This window comes from Saimiri boliviensis, chromosome 1, assembly GCF_048565385.1.
Source record: "Saimiri boliviensis isolate mSaiBol1 chromosome 1, mSaiBol1.pri, whole genome shotgun sequence".
NCBI classification, from domain to species: Eukaryota; Metazoa; Chordata; class Mammalia; order Primates; family Cebidae; genus Saimiri; species Saimiri boliviensis.
The window spans coordinates 259,571,249-259,594,634 of record NC_133449.1 but is presented as its reverse complement, the minus strand read 5'-3'; the positions used below and the strand labels follow the sequence as shown (position 1 = coordinate 259,594,634).

The following is a 23,386-nucleotide window of genomic DNA, read 5'->3' as shown; positions in this document are numbered from 1 at the left end:
GTGTAATATTTTTATTTCAATTTCGTTTATTTTTGCTCTGGTCTTTGTTTCTTTTCTTCTCTAGCTTTGGGTTTATTTTGTTTTTGTTTCTTTAGTTCCTTGAGGTATGATGTTATGGTGTCGATTTGTGATCTTTCAGACTTTTTGATGTAGGCATTTAGTGCTATAAACTTTTCTCTTCACACCACTTCTGCTGTATCTCAGAAGTTTTAACAACTGTATCACTATGATCCATTTCCAATAATTTTTCAATTTTCATCTTGATTTCATTATTAACCCAAAAATCATTCAGGAGCAGGTTGTTTAATTTCCATGTATTTGTATAGTTTTGTGAGTTCCTTTTGGAGTTGGCTTCTAGTTTTATCCTACTGTGGTCTGAGAAAACACTTGATATGATTTAATTTTTAAAAATTTATTGAGATTTGTTTTGTAGCCAATCATATGGTCTATCTTGGAATATATTCCATGTGCTGAAAGCATATTCTGTAGTTCTTGGGTAGGATGTTCTGTAAATTTCTGATAAGTCTATTTGTTTTAGAGCATTGTTTGTGTCCATTGTTTCTTTGTTGACTTTCTGCCTTGATGATCTTTCTAGTGCTGTCAGTGGGGTGTTGAAGTACCCCACTATTATTGTGTTGCTCATTGTCTCTTTTCTTAGGTCTAGCAGTAATTGTTTTATGAATTTTGGAGCTCCATAGTTAGGTACACATATATTTAGATTATAATATTCTCTTTTCAGATTAATCCTTTCATCATTATATAATTGTAATCACCTGACAGGTTTTTTCTGACCACTGCACAAGCAAAATTGATTCATGATATTGTGGTAAAGAAAGGGTTTAATTGATGCAAGACCATTCATACCATGTAGTCATACTGGGATGGAGTTATTACTCAAATCAATCTCATGAAAGGCTTGTAAGTTAGGGGTTTTTCAAAAGCAGTTTGGGGGAAGTGGTGGGGCTGACCAGACCAGGTGCTTGCTGTTGATTATTTGGGTTGGAGATAAAACCATAGGGAGTGGAAGCTGAGTCACTTCTGTGGGGCCATAGGAGTGGTTGGTGGGTCCATATGGGTCCAAGTGGAGCCATCAGTGCCAGACATACAAAAAACCTGAAAAGATTCTCAAAAGGCTAAGTCAGACATGCAAATATCTGAAAAGATATCTCAAAAGGCTAATCTTAGGCTCTACAATAGTGATGTTATCTGCATGAGTAATTCGGGGAGTTGCATATCTTGTAACCTCTGGAATAATAATAGTTGGCAGTAATTTATATCCACACCTTAGCAGAATTCAGGCTCTTCTCCTCCTCCTAAGTCTTGTGGTCTCTTGTTAGCTTTACAGAGGTGGCTGAGTTTTGGAAAGATTATTATCATTTAAACTATAAACTAAAGGTCTCCCAAAGCTAGACCAGCCTAAGCTCAGGAATAGTTAAGGCAGCTTGAAGGCTAAAGGCAAGAGGGAGGTTGGCTAGATCAGATCTCCCCCTCTGCCATAATTGTCTAAGTGATATAATTTTTGCAAAGGTGATTTTATAATAATCTTTTTTTTTCTGTTGTTACTTTAAAGTCTATTTTATTTGACGTAAGAATAGCTATTCCTGCTTACTTTTGGTTTCCATATACACAGAATACCTTTTTCCACCCCTTTACCTTGAGTTTATGTGAATCTTTGTGCATTAGGTGAGTCTCTTGAAGACAGCAGATATTTGGTTTGTGATATTTTATCCACTCTGCCAATCTATATGTTTTAATTGGAGCATTTATACCATTTATGTTCAATATTAACATTGAGATGTAAGGTACTATTCTAGTCATCATGCTGATTATTACCTGAATCTGTGTGTGTGTGTGTGTGTGTGTGTGTGTGTGTGTGTGTGTGTGTGTTATTGTTTAATAGGCCCTGTGAGTTTTATGCTTTCAAGAGGTTCTATTCTGGTGTATGCCAATTTTCCCTTTCAAGATTTAGAACTCCTTTTAGGATTTCATGTATGGCTGGCCTGGTAGTGACAAATTCCTTCGTCATTTGCTTTTCTGGAAAAGACTTCCTTTCCTCCTTCATTTATGAAACTTATCCAGTTTTTCTGAATACAAAATTCTTGACTGACTACTTTAAGAAGGCTAAAGATTAGACCCCAATCCCTTCTGACTTGTAAGGTTTCTGCTGAGGGGAAGATTTTTATCAATGGCATAAATGTGTGATGATGGAAACAATCCTGTGGGAAGAGAAAATCAATGATGCAGGAGAGAAGAAAAAACATTTTTGGAGGGCTGTTCTTTTTTTTTTTTTTTTTTTTTTTTTTCAGATAGAGTCTTGTTCTGCCACCCAGGCTGGAGTGCAATGGTGTGCTCTTGGCTCACTGCAACCTCTACCTCCCAGGTTCAAGTTATTCTTGTGCCTCAGCCTCCCAAGTAGCTGAGATTACAGGTGCCTGCCACCAAGCCCGGCTAAGTTTTATAATTTTTTTTTTTTTAGACGGAGTTTCGCTCTTGTTACCCAGGCTGGAGTGCAATGGCAGGATCTCGGCTCACCGCAACCTCCACCCCCTGGGTTCAGGCAATTCTCCTGCCTCAGCCTCCTGAGTAGCTGGGATTACAGGCACGTGCCACCATGCCCAGCTAATTTTTTTGTATTTTTAGTAGAGACGGGGTTTCACCATGTTGACCAGGATGGTCTTGATCTCTTGACCTCGTGATCCACCCGCCTCGGCCTCCCAAAGTGCTGGGATTACAGGCTTGAGCCACCGCGCCCGGCCTTTTATATTGTTTTTAATAGAGATGGAGTTTCACCATTTTGGCCAGGATGGTCTCAAACTCCTGACCTTGTGATCCATTGGAGGGCTGTTCTTTAGTATATGAGAGTTGATGGAATCTATTCAACATGTAAAGGAGTTGTAGGTAGGCCTTAGATAGGAGTAAGGATTGTTTATTCAAAGTAAAAGTAAGGAAGACAGTTTCAGGTAGGTTGGAATACATGGTGGGAAGGAGTTGAGGAAATTCTCCTTTATTGCTTACTTTACTCAATAAAGTAGGAAGCAAGATTAGCAGCTATGAATGAGGAGTGGAAGAAGGCATTAGAGATGTGATGACAGAAAAGAAGCCATTAAAGAATTATACAAAAGTGTATGAGGTTTATTGGGCTAAGGAAAGTATGTCTGCCAGGAGATTTAAAGGCCCACCTGAGGTTAATGATCAGAAATTCAAAGTGAGACAAGTCATTATGTTCACAGCATGAGTGCAGGCAGAGAGTAGTGGGGAGCTGGATTTAACCAGGGTCGTGGTTTAGCAAAGTGAACACAACAACCTGGGAGAGAGACAGGGGAACTTAGGGAGTGCACAAAGCTGTGATAACATTAATAGAGATCCTCCTCCAGTGACTGTTACCAGGCTCCCAGATACCCAACTGAGAAACCTTGACCTTTTCCTCATCCCCTAACAGCCAAACAACAAATCCTACTGATTTCACCTCCTATATATCTCCTCCTTCGCTCATTGGATTAAGCTACTGTAATTTGTCTTCATGCTTATATCATTTCCCCCACAGCTGCCAGAGATGAAGTTTCAGAAATTGCAAGCCTGATCATATAACTCACTGCTTATAAGCTTTCAGTGGCTTCTTACTGCCCGTAATGTGAAATGACTGACAAGACCTTAGCTATGGCCAACTCTCCAGCCTCTTTTTTGGCTTATATTTTTCCTTCTTTTGCATACACCAGCCCTACTCTCTTCTTTCAAGTCTTCAAAGGCATTCGTCTCTGAGGGTGCATACAACCACAGAGGATGCCCCAAATGATTCACTGGGATGAATGAAAAAATATTAGAACCTTCTTTTATATTTATTTGTGATTATATTTTTAATTTCTATGATTATATATATTGAAAATGTATAAATCAGTAGCACATAGATACACTTTATAAATATATATACATGTATTAGAGTAGTGCTCAAAAATGTTTTATTATGCACATGCAGTTGTAAGAATATGTACAAAGAGACCACATGTACCAGTTACCCAGTTTCATACAAACTTGCATCTTGCAAAACTATAGTCATAGCATTGATATTAATATTGATCTAATTCACTGATATTAAGATATTCCCAGTTCTTGTATTTATGTGTGTGTGTACTTCAGCTCTATGGAATGCTATCACATAAACTGGTGGTTGTGTTTATCACCACAGTCAAGATACAGGACAAGTCCATCATCATAAGGGCCCCTCAAGTGGCTTTTCTGTAGCCACCCCTTAACCCCCTATACCCTGTCCTTGACTCCTGCCAGCCACTAATCTGTTCTCTATTTCTATAATTCTGTCATTTCAAGAAAATTATATACAAGAAATACAGTAGTAACCTTTTAGGTTTGGTATTTTTCGCTCACCATACTTCTCTGGCAGTTCATCTAAGTTGTTGTATCAATAGTGGTTCATTTTTATTTCTGAGTGGTATTCCACATATGGAGGTACCACAATTTGTTTAACCGTTCATCAACTGAGGACATGTGGATTATTTCCAGTTTGGGCTATTATCAATAAAGCAACTAATGTTGTTGGATATTTAAAAAATGTTTTATTCACAAAGGAAGTCAATCAAAAAAGCTTATAGACCATAACCCTAAGGTTTCAGGTCTTTCCTATCTCAAGATCTCCTGTCCTACCCACCCCTACTTTTAGAACCTCTCCCTACTTTTCTCTAGCTAACTCTTTGATTCCAGAGAAAGTGTTACAAGTCCTCCCTAACCCCCCGACCAGGAGTACATCCCCTCATTTTATGCCCCCAATATCCCAGCTCTTTTCCCCCTAAGCTTACTGTACCTGATATTTTCTATCTGCCCCTCCAGATCTGCTCTCCATCGTTCTTCATTCTGCTCTCAGCCCAAGACTACATCATGTCTCCTTAATTCTTTAGGTTCCAGTTGACTTGGATCTCTGTGGAGCTCTTACAGGGGAAGGAAGGAGAGAGAGGGCCTGATCTTTATTCCCCCAGCCTCTCGCTGTAAGGCTGACTCAGGCCACTTGTGTATCTAGAAGGAAGGCCTCAGCTTCCCTCTACATAACACTATCTTCCTAGGTTTTAATATCTGCTCCCATCCCTTTGTCCTCTTGGTCCTATAGATGTATTTTGCTTGGTTTAATCTAGGTTTTAAAATTTGAATTAGTTGTTGATACTTTATAATTGGAAGGTTTTGCATAAAATTTTAGATGTCTGGCTTCTCTTGAAAAGAAATCAGAAGATTTGAAAATACTGAGCCTGCATTCCAAATAGTAACCATTGTGTGGCCTTGAATAGAGCCACCCCTTCCACTGGGGCAGCCACTCCTTTTTTTTGAGACGGAGTCTTACTCTGTCGCCCAGGCTGGAGTGCAGTGGTGAGGTCTGTACTCACCGCAACCTCTGCCTCCCGGGTTCAAGCAATTGTCCTGCCTCAGCCTCTCAGGAAGCTGGAATTACAGGCACGCATCGACATGCACAGCTAATTTTTTGTATTTTTAGTAGAGACAAGGTTTCACTATGTTAGCCACAATGGTCTTGATCTCCTGACCTTGTGATCTGCCCACTTCAGCCTCCCAAAGTGCTGGGATTACAGGCATGAGCCACTGCACCCGACCTGCAGCTACTCTTATGGACTCACCATCCCTACTGTCTCCCTGTTGCATACAATAATCCTGCTGTGCTATTACCATCCTTGCCTTGGGAGTCCTGGTTTAAAGAATGTGTTGCCCACTAGGTGGGACCTGTGTCAGACTCCTCATCAGATTTGGAAAAAGGGCATGCTAGGCTCTCCCATCTGTCTACTTCTCTCTCTTTCCCCTTGGACCACCTAAAGCATCTTCTCTCTGGGGTTTCTATCATCCCCTCCTAGACCCCACCAGCTTCCAGGCTTGCTGCTCCTCTCTGCACCTCCCACACTGCTGCCAGAGTGCTCTACTTAAATGGGACTCAGATTACAATTCTCTCTCTTAAAACCTTGCTATGTTTTCTCATTGTCCTATAGATAAAGGCTGCATTTCTAAAGCAAACTCCTGGCTTATCAGACCTTTACCTACTACCCCAGGCTAATCTGGGCCGTTTCTCTTCATTCTGCTTTTCCAGAACAGTAGGATCCTCAAGCACACACCTTATGCCCCACCTGGGCAGCACACTTGCCAAGCCCCTGGGCCAAGTATCAGGCCTCTTTGCTCACTTCCTGGTCACAACTTAAGTGTCCTTACCCAGATAGATAATGCCTTTCCATTCTCTATCTGTATCCCTTCCTAATAGGTGCAATACTTGTTAGAAGGGATCTTTTTTCCCAGTCTTTCTTTCATTGGACTGTGAGAACAGCATTTGTCTTTTTCACTGCCTGGTGTATAGTAGGTGCTCAGTGAACATTTATTGAAAGAGCAGATTTAGAGATCTAGCTTTTCATGGAATAGCAGTTTCTACCACTTATGACAATGTGGAATACCAGGGCTCTAAAGTGTTTAGTATGATCATACATTTATTATTTATTTATTTATTTTGGGGGGATAAAAGAGAGAAAAAAAAGAAAGAGAAAGAAAAAAGAAAGAAAGAGAGAAAGAAAGAAAGAAAAAGAATGAAAGAGAGAAAGAGGAAGAGAAAGAGGGAGAGAGAACAGGAGTCTTGCTTTATTGCACAGGCTAGACTGCAGTCTAAAAATGGGTATTGAAAACCTCTTTTATGCCAATAGTTGTGCTTAACAATGGAGACAGGAAGGAATAAGGGAGGAAAATAACAACCAATATTTCATTTAAACCTGTGAAATGCTATGCAATTACTGAGGAGTGATTTACTTCCAATTATGTAGTCACTTTTAGAGTAGGTGTGATGTGGTACTGATAAGAATGCATGTCTTGTGGATTTGGGGTGCAGAGTTCTATAACTGTTTATTAAGTTTTTCTTGTTCCAGGTTTGAGTTCAAGTCCTGGATATCCTTGTTAATTTTCTGTCTCGTTGGTCTGTCTAATATTGACAATGTGATGTTAAAGTCTCCCACTATTGTTGTGTGGGAGTCTAAGTCTCTTTATAAGTCATTAAGAACTTGCTTTATGTATCTGGGTGCTCCTGTATTGGGTGCATATATATTTAGGATCGTTAGTTCTTCTTGTTGCATTGACCCTTTTACAATTATGTAATGTCCTTCTTTGCCTCTTTTGATCTTGGTTGCTTTAAAGTCTATTTTCAGAGGCGAGAATTGCAACTCCTGCTTTTTATTTATTTATTTATTTTGCTCTCCATTTGGTTGGTAAATCTTCCTCCATCCCTTTGTTTTGAGTCTTTGTGTATCCTTGGATGTGAGATGGGTCTGGATGCAGCATACCGATGGGTTTTGGCTTTTTATCCAGTTTGCCTGTCTGTGTCTTTTGATTGGGGCATTTAGTCGATTTAAATTTAGGATTAATAATAATGTATGTTGGCCGGGCGTGGTGGCTCAAGCCTATAATCCCAGCACTTTGGGAGGCTGAGGCGGGTGGATCACGAGGTCAAGAGAGAGACCAACCTGGTCAACAGGTGAAACCCCGTCTCTACTAAAAATACAAAAAATTAGCTGGGCATGGTGGCACGTGCCTGTAATCCCAGCTACTCAGGAGGCTGAGGCAGGAGAATTGCCTGAACCCAGGAGGCAGAGGTTGCGGTGAGCCAAGATCGTGCCATTGCACTCCAGCCTGGGTAACAAGAGCGAACTCCATCTCAAAAATAATAATAATAATAATAATAATAATAATATATGTGAGTTTAATACTGCCATTTGATGCTAGCTGGCTGTTTTGCCCATTAGTTGATGTAGAGTCTTCATTATGTTGATGCTCTTTACCTTTTGGTATATTTTTGGAATGGCTGATACTGGTTGTTCCTTTCTATGTGTAGTGCTTCTTTCAGAAGCTCTTGTAAGGCAGGTCTGGTGGTGATGAAATCTCTGAGTACTTGCTTGTACACAAAAGATTTTATTTTTCCTTCACTTATGAAGCTTAGCTTGGCTGGATGTGAAATTCTGGGTTGAAAGTTCTTTTCTTTAAGGATGTTGAATATTGGCCCCCACTCTCTTCTGGCTTGTAGGGTTTTTGCTGAGAGATCTGCTGTGTGTCTGATAGGCATCCCTTTGTGGGTAACCTCACCTTTCTCTCTGGCTGCCCTTAGCATTTTCTCCTTCATTTCAACCCTGATGAATCTGACGATTATGTGCCTTGGGGTTGCTCTTCTTGAGGAATATCTTTGTGGTGTTCTCTGTATTACCTGGAGTTGAATATTGGCCTGCCTTACTAGGTTGGGAAAGTTTTCCTGCATAATATCCTGAAGAATATTTTCCAACTTGGATTCATTCTCTTCATCACATTCAGGTACACCTACCAAACATAGATTAGTCCTTTTCACATAATCCCATATTTCTTGGAGACTTTGCTCATTCCTTTTTACCTTTTTTTCTCTAATCTTGTCTTCTCGTTTTATTTCATTGAGTTGGTCTCTAACCTCTGATATCCTTTCTTCTGCTTGATTAATTCAACTGTTAAAACTTGTGCATACTTCATGAGGTTCTCGTATTGTGTTTTTCAGCTCCATTAATTCACTTATATTCCTCTCTAAATTGTCTATTTTCTTTAGCATTTCATCAAACCTTTTTTCAAGGTTCTTAGTTTCTTTGCATTGGGTTAGAACGTGTTCTTTTAGCTCACAGAAGTTTCTTATTATCCACCTTCTGAAGCCTGATTCTGACAATTCATCACACTCATTCTCCATCAGGCCTTGTTCCCTTGCTGATGAGAAGCTGCGATTCCCTGAAGGAGGAGAGGCATTCTGATTTCAGATGTTTTCAGCCTTTTTGTGCTGGTTTCTTTCCATCTTTGTGGATTTATCCACCTGTTGTCTTTGTAATTGCTGACTTCCAGATTGGGTCTCTGAGTGGACATCCAGCTTGTTGGTGGTGACGTTATTTCTGTTTCTTAGTTTTCCTTCGGCAGACGCCCCTCCCCCACAGAGCTGTACCTTCCTGGGTTCAGCTGTGCTTGCTGTGAAACTCTCAACCGTCAGCGTTTCCAATTGTTTTTTTGTCAGGGTGGGACCAGCCGAGACTGATCACCTGGCTCCCTGCCTCGGAGCCCCCCCCCTTTTTTTTTTAGTTAAACTGTTGATTCTCTCCCCAGTCGCCCACTTAAAAGGTCCCGGGATCTATGCAATTTCTCCTGCCACGACTGCACCAGCTGAAACAGTGGTGCTGAGATTCGTGGCACTTTTCTGCCCAGGAATCTCCTGACCTGGCTCCCTGCTTCAGTCCCCTTTTTAATCCGCTGAATGGGCGACTCTGCCTTCCTGGAGCTCCAAATGCCAACTAAAAGGGCACCCAGTCCTGCATACTCCTCACTGAGAACTGCCGTGCCAGGATGCTGGCAAACAGCTGCGCTGGCCAAAAGAGTTGCGCTGGTGACCCACGGGCCTCCTCTGCTGGGAATCTCCTGGTCTGCGGGCAACAAAAATTCATCTGAAAGTCTGGCGTCCACTCACTCCCTGCACCTTCACTAGGAGCTGCAATCATGATCAAACATTTATGTTATGAAGCCACCCTTACCATGACTGCACGTGAGGTTAAGTCATCGAGGTTCCTAGGGCAGAGAATTTAAGGAAGTACTCTCCCTTATAATGTCTCTCCTGCCACACTCTAGACCTGGCTCTGGGAGGGAAGCCTTTGCTAAGAACCACAAAAGAACAAGAGAAAAAGAAAATTCGGATGGTGCTAAAGGGAGGTTTGTGATGGCAGCCTGACACCCATCACCTGATTCTTGAACATTCACCGTGGGTAGAATGATGTGTGGTGGCCACAGGGAGGAGGGGCAGCAGGTGATGATACCTTAACTGATGCCTGAGTCAGTGACGTGAGAGCTGAGGAGAAGCAGTAGGTTCTTCACAGGAAATTGAAGGGTGGAATTCATTATTCTAGCCCTTAAAACAACAGCTCACCCAACAGGCTGCACAAAACCAGGTTTCTTTTTCAGATAAATAGGTGAAGGGACTCTTAATTCCAAAGACTGAAAAGTAGAAAAGAAAGGGAAGAAGAGTGCCCCAAGGATTGCCTTTGAAGTTATTTTGCTGGGGTTGATTGCCAGCTGAGATTATTCAAGCCCCAGAGAAAACATTCTGCTCCTGCTCCCTTAGATCTTCCCTCCCCCCACTCAATATTGTCTCCCGCAAGGAAGGACTGGCTGCAGCAGACACCGATGAACACTTTTTCCATTCTAGAAGCCCCAGTGGACCTACTTTAATATGCCAATAACACTCCGATTTTAAACTAGCTGCATCTATTTTTGTGCCAATAATCACTGTGCCAAAGTTCTTCAAAGCAGTTATTTTGTAAGTAGGTCAAACAGGTACTCTGGGATCCTGGTCTGTCTGTTTACTTGCCTGGTAACTTCTTTGTCATCTAATTCAAAATCTGGTACAGTTTGAACAAAAATATGAATGATGTTTCACTTTGATTAATTCATTTTCTAACATTAATCATTTTCATTACACAATAAATCTATATTCATGATTGTTAGAAATAGATGCTTGGTGCCACAAAGAAAAATTAGCACTGAGACAAAGCATCTTTCAGCAACACGATTTTTACTTCCTGGACTGCAGGAAAGGTACCCTTGCTAGCCATCTTGCCACAAGAATACAATGAACAAAAGAAAACAGACAAATTTATCCCTTATGCATTTGGGGTGTCCTTACTGCTGTGTCTAATCTCTGTTGGTTGGAGCCAGACCTCACAATCAAAACTAAAACTTGATTGGCTAAAAACTTAAAACTTTTCTAAACAGGTAAAAGCAATAGAGAGCTGGGACATGCACAGATATCTTGGTTAAAATACAAGGACATAGAATGTAATACGTGCCTGTAAGCGTGGCATGTCTAACAGCTGCATAGGATAGGGCTTAACAAAGTTATTAGCACACTTTAACAAGAAAGAAAACTTTAAAAAGGAACTTTTCTACTTCCCACAATGATAAAATATAGAAAACACAAATAAGCAAAACTAAATTTAAAGGAAAACCATCTGTGATCTGCCAATTAGAAAATCTTTATTCTTTTTTTTTAAATTTTGGTGAATATGCTGCCATAGTTTTTTTCTATGCAAATGTGTATTTGTATTTTTCCTCACTTGTATATTGAACATCTTTCCATATTAATAAATAAGTTAGCATCATTATTTTTTATAGCTTCACGGTGTGCTATTATAAAATTAGATGTACCACACTTAAGCTGTTCCCAATATCACAGAAGTCTTTTTATGCATGCATCCTTGTACATGCATCAGATTCTTTAAGCCAAAAGTGAAATGGTTGGATCACAGGGTGCAACTAATTTTAAGCATTTCAATACATAATACCAAAGTACAATCCAGAACCGTTGTACCCATTACTGCTCCCACTGGCAGCACGTTGAAGTGTTGATTTCCTCCTGCCCTTACCAGCACACTGTCAACACCGGGTACTGGTGCATCATGTGCATGGCATTGTGTGCCAGGCACTGAGAAAGTTAAATAAACAGTTCATGTTGGAAATGGGGCAAGAGAGGGAGATAAACAAGGCAGTTGACATTTACAGACCAGTTAGCTGAGATTGCAGTACACTGGAACTCCAAATGCATAGAATCTGAGCATCATGTTCATCCTAGGACAAGTATTACAGAGGCTTCCTGAAGAGGTTCATTCTGAGGCTCACCTTGAAGGATCATCAGGGGTTAATGACGAGTATATTAAACCATTCTTGCATTTTTAGAAAGAAATGTCTGAAATTGAGTAATTTTTTTTTTCCCAAAATGGAGTCTTGCTTTGTCGTTCAGGCTGGAGTGCAGTGGCATGACCTAGGCTCACAGCAACCTCTGCCTTCTCCAGATTCAAGCAATTCTCCTGCCTCAGCCTCCCAAGTGGCTGGGATTACAGGCACCCATGACGGCACCTGGCTAATTTTTGTATTTTTAGCAGAGGTTGAGTTTCATCATGTTGGCCAGGCTGGTCTCAAACTCCTGACCTTGCGATCTGCTCGCCTCAGTCTCCCGAAGTTCTGGGATTACAGGCATGAGCCACTGTGCCTGGCTGAAATTGAGTAATTTGTAAGAAAACAAGGTTTTGTTAGCTCATGGTTCTGCAGGTTGTACAGGAAGCATGGTGGCATCTACTTCTGCAGAGGTCACAGAAAGTTCCAATCATGGTGGAAGGTGGAAGGAAGAAGGCACATGCACTTTGAAAGCAGGAGCAAGAGTTGGGGGAGCATGCCACAAGATCTGGTCACTTTTGAAGGACCAGATCTCATGTGAACTCAGAGCACGAGCTCACTTATTACTAAGGAGATGGCCCAAGCCTTTATGAGACATCAGCCCCCATGACCCAAACACCTCCCACCAGACCCCTCCTCCAACATTGGGGATTACATTTTAATGAGATTTGGGTGGGGACAAATATCCAAACTATATCGATGAGTAAAGAATGGGGAAGGAGCGATGGAGAGAGTGATTCAGGTAGAGGAAAGCTTCCAGGCATGAATGTTCAGCACCTTTTCAGGGAACAACAAAAAGTTCTGTGATGGTTGGATTAAAGGGTGCAGGGGGCTTTAGGGGTGGTGGACAGGAATGATGGACAGTGAGGTTGATGAGATGGGCAGGATCTCATCAAGAAGTACTCTCTAGGCTTAGCAAAGGACCTCTAACTTTATCTGGAAACTTTTTTGGGGAGGCAGGATGTGGCATCAAAATGTGTGTGTAGAAGACTTGCACTGATCCAAGGGAAAGGCATTGATGCTGAGCTCAAGCGTTGCTTTGTCGTTCCCTGATGAGCTCTGTGAGCTTGGGAACAGCCACTTGACCTCTGTGTCTAGTGAAGGAAAGGAGCGGATCCAGGTCCTCTCCAGCTCTATCTATTCTCCTGTGAATTCTGGCACATCCTTTGACTTTTTTTCCTTCCAGAAAAGGTGGCCATTAAGATCCTGGACAAGACTAAGTTAGACCAGAAAACCCAGAGGCTACTATCACGTGAAATCTCCAGTATGGAAAAGCTGCACCATCCCAACATCATCCGCCTTTACGAAGTCGTGGAGACCCTATCCAAACTGCACTTGGTGATGGAGTATGCAGGAGGTGGAGAGCTCTTCGGGAAAATTAGCACTGAGGGGAAGCTCTCTGAACCAGAAAGCAAGCTCATCTTCTCCCAGATTGTGTCTGCTGTGAAGCACATGGTGAGCAGGGGTAACAAGTAAGAATCTTGCTCTCATTCCACCCACACTGGGAGCACAGGGCTTTTGGTCACCAACCATTAGGTGTCCGAATGTGGGGGGCTTTTGTCCCACAAAGCAGATAGTAGTCCCTTTAGAGAGCAGAAGTCTGGTTGGGATGCTCCTTGCCTGTGAAGCAACATCCGGGGATGTCCAGTTACATGGCAACCTCCTAGCTTCTAGCTTCTGCAGATGTTGGCAGGAATCACTGGGAGCAGCTGATGAACATCACCCACTCCTTGGCATACCGATTTCTCCAACCTCATCTTCCACTATGTGCATAGCTGGCTCCTCATTGCTTCTTGGCTTTGCTTTCCTACTTCTGTCTAGGATGCCCTCGTATGACATCTCACTCACATTCTAAATCCTATCCATACTTCATGTCCAGCTCGGTTCTCTCTCTCTCTCTTTCTTTCTCTGTGTATGTGTGTGTGTTTGTGTGTGTATGAGAGAGAGGAAGAGAGAGAGGGGAAGGAGGGAGGGAGGGAGGGAGGGAGGGAGGGAGGGAGAGACAGAGAGAGATCAGTTACACTGATCTTTTGCCTTTAATAAGACCCCCTAGCTCTTATTACTACCTCTGTGCCTGGTAGATTAACACTTGGTCATGCCATTCTTTCTTTCTGTCTTTCCTTTTTTTTTCTTGAGACAGAATCTTGCTCTGTCATCCAGGATGGAGTACAGTGGTATGATATTGGCTCACTGCAATATCCACCTCCCTGGTTCAAGCGATTCTCCTGCCTCAGCCTCCCAAGTAGCTGGGATTACAAGCATGCACCACCACACCTGGCTAATTTTGTATTTTTAATGGAGATGGGGTTTCACCATGTTGGCCAGGCTGGTCTTGAATTCCTGACCTCAGGTGATCTACCCACCTCAGCCTCCCAAAATGCTGGGATAACAGGTGTGAGCCACTGCACTCAGTCAGTTGTCTCATTCTTATTTTAGTTCTTTGGTTATTTCTTCAGATAAATCTGGACTCCTAAAAAAAAGCATACTCCATAGTTCCCCCAAGCACTGGCTGTTTTGCTGCCTGCCTATTTTGGACCATATTCTTGGGCATACAGGAGGAACTCGACTTGCAGACCTGGCCACAAAAACTTTTGGTCAATGTCTCTTCTTACTCAGATCCCAGGGTCTGTCAGAAAAAAGACTTAGTTGAATGAGTCTGTCAGAAAAAAGACACTTGTCTATTAGTTGAGAGGCTGTTTCTAATTCACTTCTCAGCCTTCATGGTTGTGGGAGTGAGAGTTGGGATCAGTGAGCCACAGTAAATCCCATTACATGCCAGACACTGCAAAAGTCAAAGAAAATAGCCCATGATGGGAATGGGGCAAAAGAAGGAGATAAGGGAGTCAAAGAATTTGCTAGGGAATTTGTGACCAGAGGGCTCAAAACAGCTGTAGGGAAGGAGAGAAAGAAGAAAAGGAAGTGAGCCAGAAAGAAGAACTTGAATGTAGTGGTGGTGGGTATTTCAGACCTGTGGTTTATGACCAGTCATCATTTAAGTGGTTCTGGGCTGTAGTGAGCTTTCCCAGGGCCACAGAATAAGCCAGATCCATACTAAGTAATAAAGCAGATGGGCGAAGAGTCGTCCACATTCTACTTAGAAAATAAGCTGGTGGGAGCACAGAAGAGAATCCAGCAATAGAGGGTACAGACGTTAGTCTTCAGCAGCTATACGCCCTGCCATTTCTCCAACTCTCTGGTTCTGCAGGCAGGAAGTGCGTTTCATAGCCATAGACCCACATTTGATTGAGTTTGTTTATATGCCAAGACAGTGCTGAGCACCGATCTCATCATATACAGTTAGCATCTTGTATAGTTCTCACCACAGCCTTATTTTATGAAGAAGGAAACTGACACAGTACCCAACTCGTACAGTTGAACCTAGAATTGACCAGAGAGTCTGGTCTAAAGCCTGGATTCTCACCTAGGAGGGTCATCAGGAAAGATGACAAACACAAAGCCATTTTCCAAGAGCCCTTGGGACTGAACAGGGGAAGGGTCCTCTGAAGATTGGATTCAGGATGCAAGGATGGAGCATCTGCCCACAATCCATGGTGTGATCTGTGGCTAGATCCTTGCCAAATGCAACCACCTTCCCTTCTGCTGAATTCTATAAAGATAAAGGAGTCCACCCCAAAAAGCATAGCTGGAAAGTCAGGGGAGGACTCCAGACCTTCCCAGTCTTGACCCCAGTCAAACGATCCATCAGCCAGAAAAACCCATATATTACCTCAACAACTAAGGATTACTGCTTCATCTTATTTCAGAATGTGTAGTTTCACAAGATCTGGGTCTTATTTCTGGTGTTAATTTCTGAGTCCACATGTGTGGAACAATTCCAACCCTTACCACATAGAATAGGAACTTTGGTCTATTTGGCGAGGTGTGGGCATTACATTGGGCTGAAGGTTATGGCAGGGTTTGCCATCATGACTTCAGTTGATCCTCACTGAATTTCTGATATTCTACGATTATTATCTCACTGTTTGAGAGCAATTGATACATTTTTTTATTTGGCATTTTACTGTAAAAATGACTTTTCTCTATGTCTTCTTCCACAGCATGAAAACCAAATTATTCATAGAGATCTGAAAGCAGAAAATGTATTCTATACCAGTAATACTTGTGTGAAGGTGGGCGATTTTGGATTCAGCACAGTAAGTAAAAAAGGTGAAATGCTCAACACTTTCTGTGGGTCTCCTCCCTACGCTGCGCCTGAACTCTTCCGGGACGAACACTACATCGGCGTTTACGTGGATATCTGGGCCTTGGGGGTGCTTTTGTACTTCATGGTAACTGGCACCATGCCATTTCGGGCAGAAACTGTGGCCAAACTAAAGAAGAGCATCCTGGAAGGCACATACAGTGTACCGCCACATGTGTCAGAGCCCTGCCACCGACTCATCCGAGGAGTCCTTCAGCAGATCCCCACAGAGAGGTACGGGATTGACTGCATCATGAATGATGAATGGATGCAAGGGGTGCCATACCCTACACCTTTGGAACCTTTCCAACTGGATCCCAAACATTTGTCGGAAACCAGCACTCTCAAGGAAGAAGAAAATGAGGTCAAAAGCACTTTAGAACATTTGGGCATTACAGAAGAGCACATTCGAAATAACCAAGGGAGAGATGCTCGCAGCTCAATCACAGGGGTCTACAGAATCATTTTGCATCGAGTCCAAAGGAAGAAGGCTTTAGAAAGTGTCCCTGTCATGATGCTACCGGACCCTAAAGAAAGAGACCTCAAAAAAGGGTCCCGTGTCTACAGAGGGATAAGACATACATCCAAATTTTGCTCGATTTTATAAATTACACCAGACAACTGGTAATTAACCGAGACCATTGTTGCTGCTTTTAAATTTTTTCAAGGACAACTTGAATGGAGACATTTTTGTAATTTTTAAATAAATTTAAATTTGAGATATGCATTTTCTTTTTCTTCTGAAAAGTCTATTAGCTCAGATTCTGGCTTGATTTGGGATCTTGTTTTATTATCAAATTTCAGCATTCATTCATTTAATCAAGAAATATTTATCCAGTGCCTTCTGTGTGCCAGGTACTGTTTAAGGTGCTGGGGAAACAGCAAGGCATGAAATAGTACATACCAGTTTGAGATCTGAATGAAAAGCAGGAGTGACTCTTGCAAAATGCCAGAGCATTCCAGGTAGTTGGGGGTTTCAGACTGAGTTCCCCCCAAAACAGAGCCTAAGACAAAGGCTTCCATGTAGAATAGTTTATTTGGGAAGTGATCCCATAGCACAGGAGTGAAGGACTGGGGAAACATAGAAAGCTAATACGCAGACACATTAGCAAGTTGGACAGTGCTACATTTTCTGGTGCTCAGTTTTGCAGGATCCTCGGTGGAGACTGATGAAACACATCTCAGGTGTCTGCCCTGGGTATGAAAGGGGAAAGCATTTGACCATAAGCTCTTGCTCACTACTGATCAAGGGTAGCCCTGAGTGTCACCTACCCTGCAGGTCCGGATTGGGCTGTGTGAGTGCCAAGTGCGTTCCCTCTGCTTCCCTTGCCGTTGTGTCAGAGAAGTCTTGGAGCAGGAGGGAGGAGGTACACCACCAGTGTGATGCCTCCTTTTTTTGTCTGCTTGTCCACTGGCATGGAGAGCCCAAAGTGACCATGTGACACTTATAGATTCCAGTTCACTGGAACCCTTATCAAGTCCCTTGATAAAAGCATTTCTGATCCCCTGGGAACCAAAACTTTTAATCTAGCCTAGAGTGTAGAAAAAAATAATAGCTATTAATCAAGTGAGTCACTGATTGTGATGGTGACAGAAGTCAATCTACTTCCACTTCGTGGTTTCCAGACCTGTGTGTTTTAATGATAGGGACATATATCAGCCCTAATTAAAGCAGATTACCAAATCCTGGAGGACAGCACCTAACCCTGCAGGCTGCTGTCTCATCTCTAGTGTCTTAGCTGAGCTATTCTATTGTTCTACTTATGCTGGCTGCTTCTGGTGTTGAGGTATATGGTAAGATGAGGGGATCTTGTGGTCATGTGCCCATTGCACCACCTCCTTTATCAAAAAAGTCATCCTTGAGGCAATGCTTGAGATATCGTGACAGTGAATCAGGTATTCTCTGTCTTAGTGTGCTTGTATAGAAAGACACATTGCAGGCAGAAAAGGCAAACCCATACCCTGAGATATCAATTCCAATAAGGATAAATCACTCCCGGGCCCATCCGAATTCATGACTCCATGGATCTGATAATGCCTAGCTCATCCATTAACAGCTCTGTCTGCTTAGTCCTCGGTATCTCATAATCAGATTCTCAGCCTCCACTGGGGCCCAGTACACATCAGGAGTCTGAATAGTTTTCTGTTGCAAGAAGCGTGGTGTTACTCCAGGATTCTACAGAGCTGTGCTGTTACCTCCTATTGGGGCTTGCCAGAGGCCCCACACAATATTTTTATTTTATTGATTGATTTATTTATTGAGACAGAGTCTCACTCTGTTGCCAGGCTGGAGTGCAGTGGTATGATCTCGGCTCACTGCAACCTCTGCCTCCTGGGTTCAAGCAATTCTCCTGCCTCAGCCTCCTGAGTAGCTGGAACTATAGGTATACACCACCATGCCCAGCTAGTTTTTATATTTTTAGTAGAGATGGGGTTTCATCATGTTGGCCAGGATGGTCTCGATATCTTGACCTCATGACCTGCCCGCCTTGGCCTCCCAAAGTGCTGGGATTACAGGTGTGAACCACCACGTCTGGCCCCCACATGATATTTTTAACTGCCACATAAGTGGCCCGAGTAGCAATTTGCTCAAAAGCCTAAAACTACTGTAATCTTTCTTTTATGGGATCCACTTGAAACTGTTAGCCCTGATAAATGGGTTGGAGAAATACACCAAATACGATAGTCCAAAGTCCAGAGGGACCTACTAAATCCTATGCCTCTATCTTAGTGTTAAGAGGTGGACAGTGCAAGAAAGTGTTCCTTACTATAGAAGAAATATCTAGGCATGCTCCCACTCTTTGGTCTTCTAAACTCTTCATTAATGTGGCATGCCCTGGATTCTTCACAGAGTCTATCATCCACACTCTGGCACATGTAAGTCTTACTAGGGCATTTGTAATACTTGCCACTTCCTGAGAGCCAATCCACCTAGCATGCTGTCACAATATAGGGGGCCAGCATGATGTCCTATAGATTGTCAAAATGATCAAGGTCGTTTTGGATTATACTGTGATATAGAGAAGGAGATGTAAGATTGTTTTGGGGCAATAGAGTAAGTGAGAATTGCTGTCCATCCCAGAGGAATGTGAACTGCTTTTGGTCCTCCTTTCTGACGGAAAATTGAGAAGAATGAAGTTGCCAAATTGACAGTTGCATATCAAATGCCAGGGGCTTCCAATAAAGATACCACATCCAACATGGCAGCTACAAGTAAGACTAGCAGTAGTCCACCATCATTCTCCATCATCCATCTGCTCTTCTTCAGGAGTCTGATGGTAACTTAAACAAGATGATAATGGAGCCCATTACCCTTGCATCCCTAAAATTTTTTGACGGTGACACCGATGGCTGCCATTCCACATGTGGATTGCTCATGATTTATTAAAATGGCCAGGGAGAGGTTTCCATGTGGCTCTTCCTCCTATAATGGCTGTTACTTCACAGGTCTAAGCCCTCCACAGGCGTCTAAGTATATTGATCCCAAATACATACTTATAGATTGGGAAAATAATTCCAAGGTGGGACCTATTATGTGATAGACTTTGGCCAGAACTCCCCATCTACATACAAAGCTATAATGGTATCCAGTTCTGAAAAGTTCTGGGTATGTACATCATATATGCGTGTGAAAGCAACGCCTTTCCTCAAGACTAGTCCTCCTTTTCATCATGCACTAGGTCTGTAAATTGACTTAGATCTGGAAGCTGATGAAGAGACCGTGATTTTCCCATTGTGACAGGCTACCTTAGCTTTATGCTCACCAGCTTTCCTTGTTTTTTCTTTTTTTTGGTCATACAAGTCAAGTAACACACTAGTCAGCTGTCTCCCAAAACACCATGATTTTTTAACCATTGTCACAAAGCCCTGCAGATCAAGGGAACCTGACTGATTTCCACTTCAGCCTTACTGTCTATTATATTGTGTCCACCTTGCCTCTGACATTTAAGTAATAATACATGATCTCTACCATTCTAGTCTCATCATCCCCACTAATGATATCATGCTCAATTCCATGGCAGCATTTCCTACCACCAACCCCTGCCTGTAGTGGGCAGCCACCACTGAGCTTTTCTTAGGGGCTGCTACAACCCTAACCAGTGCATTCCTTTAAAAAATTTTTTTTTCTATTGATACACAATTGTACATATTTACAGGGTACATGTAATTTTTGATATATGTATAAAAGGTATAATGATCAAACCAGGGTATTTAAGATACCACATCACCTCAAACATTTATCATTTTTTAGCGTTAGGAACACAACTTTTCCAGCTATTTTGAAATATACCGTAAGTTATTGTTAACTATAGTCACCCTGCTGTGCTATCAAACAGTATAACTCATTTCTTCTATCTGTCTGTATGTTTATACCTATTAACCAATCTGTCCTTTTTTTTTTTTTTTTTTTGAGATGGAGTCTCACTCTTGTCACCCAGGCCGCAGTGCAATGGTGTGATCTTGGCTCACTGCAACCTCTGCCTCCTGGGTTCAAGTGATTCTCCTGTCTCAGCTTCCTGAGTAGCTGGGATTACAGGTGCCTACCACCACGCCCAGCTAATTTTTGTATTTTTAGTAGAGACAGGGTTTCACCATGTTGGCCAGGCTGGTCTTGGACTTCTGACCTCAGGTGATCCACCTGCCTCGGCCTCCCAAAGTACTGGGATTACAGACATGAACCACCATGCCAAGACACCAACCTGTCTTCGTCCTCCACCCCTGACACACTTCTCAGCTTATTAAGCACTATTCTACTCTCTACCACCATGAGATCAATTTTTTAGCTTTGTCCTTCTGTGCCTGATTTCACTTAGTCTAATGACCTCCAGTGCCATCCATGATGCTGCAAATGACATGATTTCACTCTTTTTTATGGCTGAATATTCCACTGTGTTTATATATTTTCTTTGTCCATCCATCTGTTGATGGACACTTATGTCGGTCCCATCTGCTATTGTGAATAGTGCTGCAACACACATGTTAGTACAGGTATTGCTTGAATATACTGACTTCCTTTCCTTTAGATAAATACTAGTAAATGGATTGCTGAATCCTATGATGGTTGTATTTTTAGTTTTTTTAGAAACCTCTATACTTGTCTCCCATAATGGCTGTGCTAATTTGCATTCCCACCAACCGTATATAAGAATTCCCTTTTCTCTAGAAGAATATAAAAAGAAAACCAAAAATTCCCTTTTCTCTGCATTCTCACCAGCATTTCTTATTTTTTGATAATAGTCATTCTAACTTGGGGTAGGAGGATATCTCATTGTGGTTTTGATTTGCATTTCCCTGATAAATTAGTGATGTTGAACATTTTTCCACTTGACCATTTGTATGTCTTCTTTTGAGAAATGTCTTTTCAGATCCTTTTCCCACTGTTTAATGGGATTTTTTTTTTTCTGTTGAGTTCCCTGTGTATTCCGGATATTAGACTTGTTGCATGAATAGTTTGCAAACTAGTGCATCTTATATTCTGTTAGTGAAGGCAATGTCTTCCTGAGGAATGTCATTAGATGGTTGTTCAGTCTCACATAATGAATCCATTCTAACATTCATAACTCCTGGAACTTTCCAACCCTTTCTTCAATACTTTACCAAGGTAGTTCCACCATCTTCACCTCATTTACTGTGTGCCATAATCATATACAAGCCTCGGCAGCCATCCAGACAGAATATTATGACCAAATTCAGGTGTTGTTCACTTCTCCATCACAGGTAAATGTTCCTACAGTAATCTTTCTTTTCCCGCCTTATGTTCTTCCCTCAACTTCTACCTCTGGCCTAACACCCTCAAGATCATTCACACACAGTCACCTGGTTCCTGGCAGTATATATCAGGTTCTGCATCCACACTATTTTCCCCCAGACAGGGGGTTGTATTTCTCCACTCAGGCTCTATTGAGAAGTCACGTTGGTTCTTGGTTTGGAGAATAACAAGGGTTTTGGAAGAGAATGTGAAGGTAAAAATCTGCCTCACTAGAAGCCTTTGCAGGGCCTTCAGGCAAGGAAGCATGAGCTGCTTCTGCCAGCCCATTAGGAAAATCCAGATTTGCAGTATTTTCAGGCTCATCCACTGTATTACTAACTTAGGTCTCAGTGTCTCCTTCTCTTCTTATCAAACCTAAACTTTCATAAAAATTGTCAAGACTTAGTATTTTCCAACCTTACAACTAGATCCTGGGCCTGTTTCAAGGTAGTTTCCTCTCCACTGCAGGAGATAAGGTTCTCTGTCAACCTTGCTTTAAATTGACAGTTGGCTGACTTGAGTCTTATTTTTTTTGTTTTCCAGGCTTCCAAAGCAGTAATAAAAGTTAACCAAATCCACAGTCATTATCACTGTCCCTATACTGTTCAAGTGCCACAGGTACTAGAGGATCCAATGCTTCATCTACCTGCACCTACAGATGACAGTGTCAGTAGTGACTGTGCTGCTCCTGCATGCCACAGGCTGTTGCCACTCTGCTTACCAACACTGCACCAGGGTTCTCCTGATGGCATCACAAATTATCACAAACTTGGTGGTTTAAAACAATACAAATGTATTATCTTACAGCTCGGTGAGATAGAAATCTGACATGAGTCTCCATAGACTAAAATCAAAGTGTTTCCAGGACTGTGCTCCTTTCGGGAGGCTCCAGTGGAAGAATCCATTTCCTTGTCTTGTTCACTTTCTAGAGACTGCTTGCATTCCTTAGCTCATGGTCATCTTCCTTCATCTTCAAAGCCAGCAACATTGCATTTCTTTGACCAACCTCTGTAGTCACTCTCCCTTGACCACCAGCCAAGAAAGGTTCTCTACTTTCAAAGACCCACATAAGGTTGGGCCTACATAGACAATCCAGGATAATCTCCCCCCATCTCGAAGTTCTTAACCTTAATCACATCTGCTTCTGACATTTAAGGTAGCATATTCAGATTTCGGGAATGGAAAATTTTAGTATGGATTTGGCGGGGGGGGGGGGCATTATTCTGCAATGAGGTTTTTGTCATTTGGTGAGTGAACCAGCTCTAATTTCCCATTCTGAGTGTCTGCTTTCTAGGGCCGTTCTGGATATGAACGGTTTTAGTTTGGATTCCCCAAAAAACAGAGCCTGAAAAAAAGCTTAAATAATTTATTTAGGAAATGATCCCAGGATGCAAAAGAGATTCACAGGAGTGAAACAGAAGAGGAAAGCCAATATAAGGATGTTATTGCTAAACCCTGTTTTGAGGAGACTTATGAAATGCATTTCAGAACTGTCTGCCCAGGGGATGAAAGGAGTAATCAGTTACCCACCAGCAACTTTCCACCTAGGTTAAGGATGGCCCCATGGGCACCTAACTCCCCTGGACTTCTGGGTTGTGAAATTGTGAGTACCAGGCAAGTTCTGCAGACATTCCACAGCAGGGAGGATGAAGTGAAAGGTATACAGCTAGAATCCAAAGGGAGGT

At 42.2% G+C, this 23,386-nt stretch overlaps 1 protein-coding gene across 3 annotated transcripts in view; it reads left to right on the top strand.

Moving 5' to 3' along the window:
- The window catches only part of NIM1K (NIM1 serine/threonine protein kinase), an 86,063-nt gene extending 69,384 nt beyond the window's left edge, over positions 1-16,679 (top strand). For all 3 annotated transcript variants that reach the window (XM_003925888.3, XM_074386146.1, XM_039463566.2), the window contains 2 exons: positions 12,938-13,206; positions 15,810-16,679. In XM_003925888.3, the coding sequence (XP_003925937.1) occupies positions 12,938-13,206; positions 15,810-16,559 (1,019 nt within the window). In that variant the 3' untranslated portion in view covers positions 16,560-16,679. The remainder of the gene's footprint in view (positions 1-12,937; positions 13,207-15,809) is intronic.
- Positions 16,680-23,386: the final 6,707 nt, after the last annotated feature.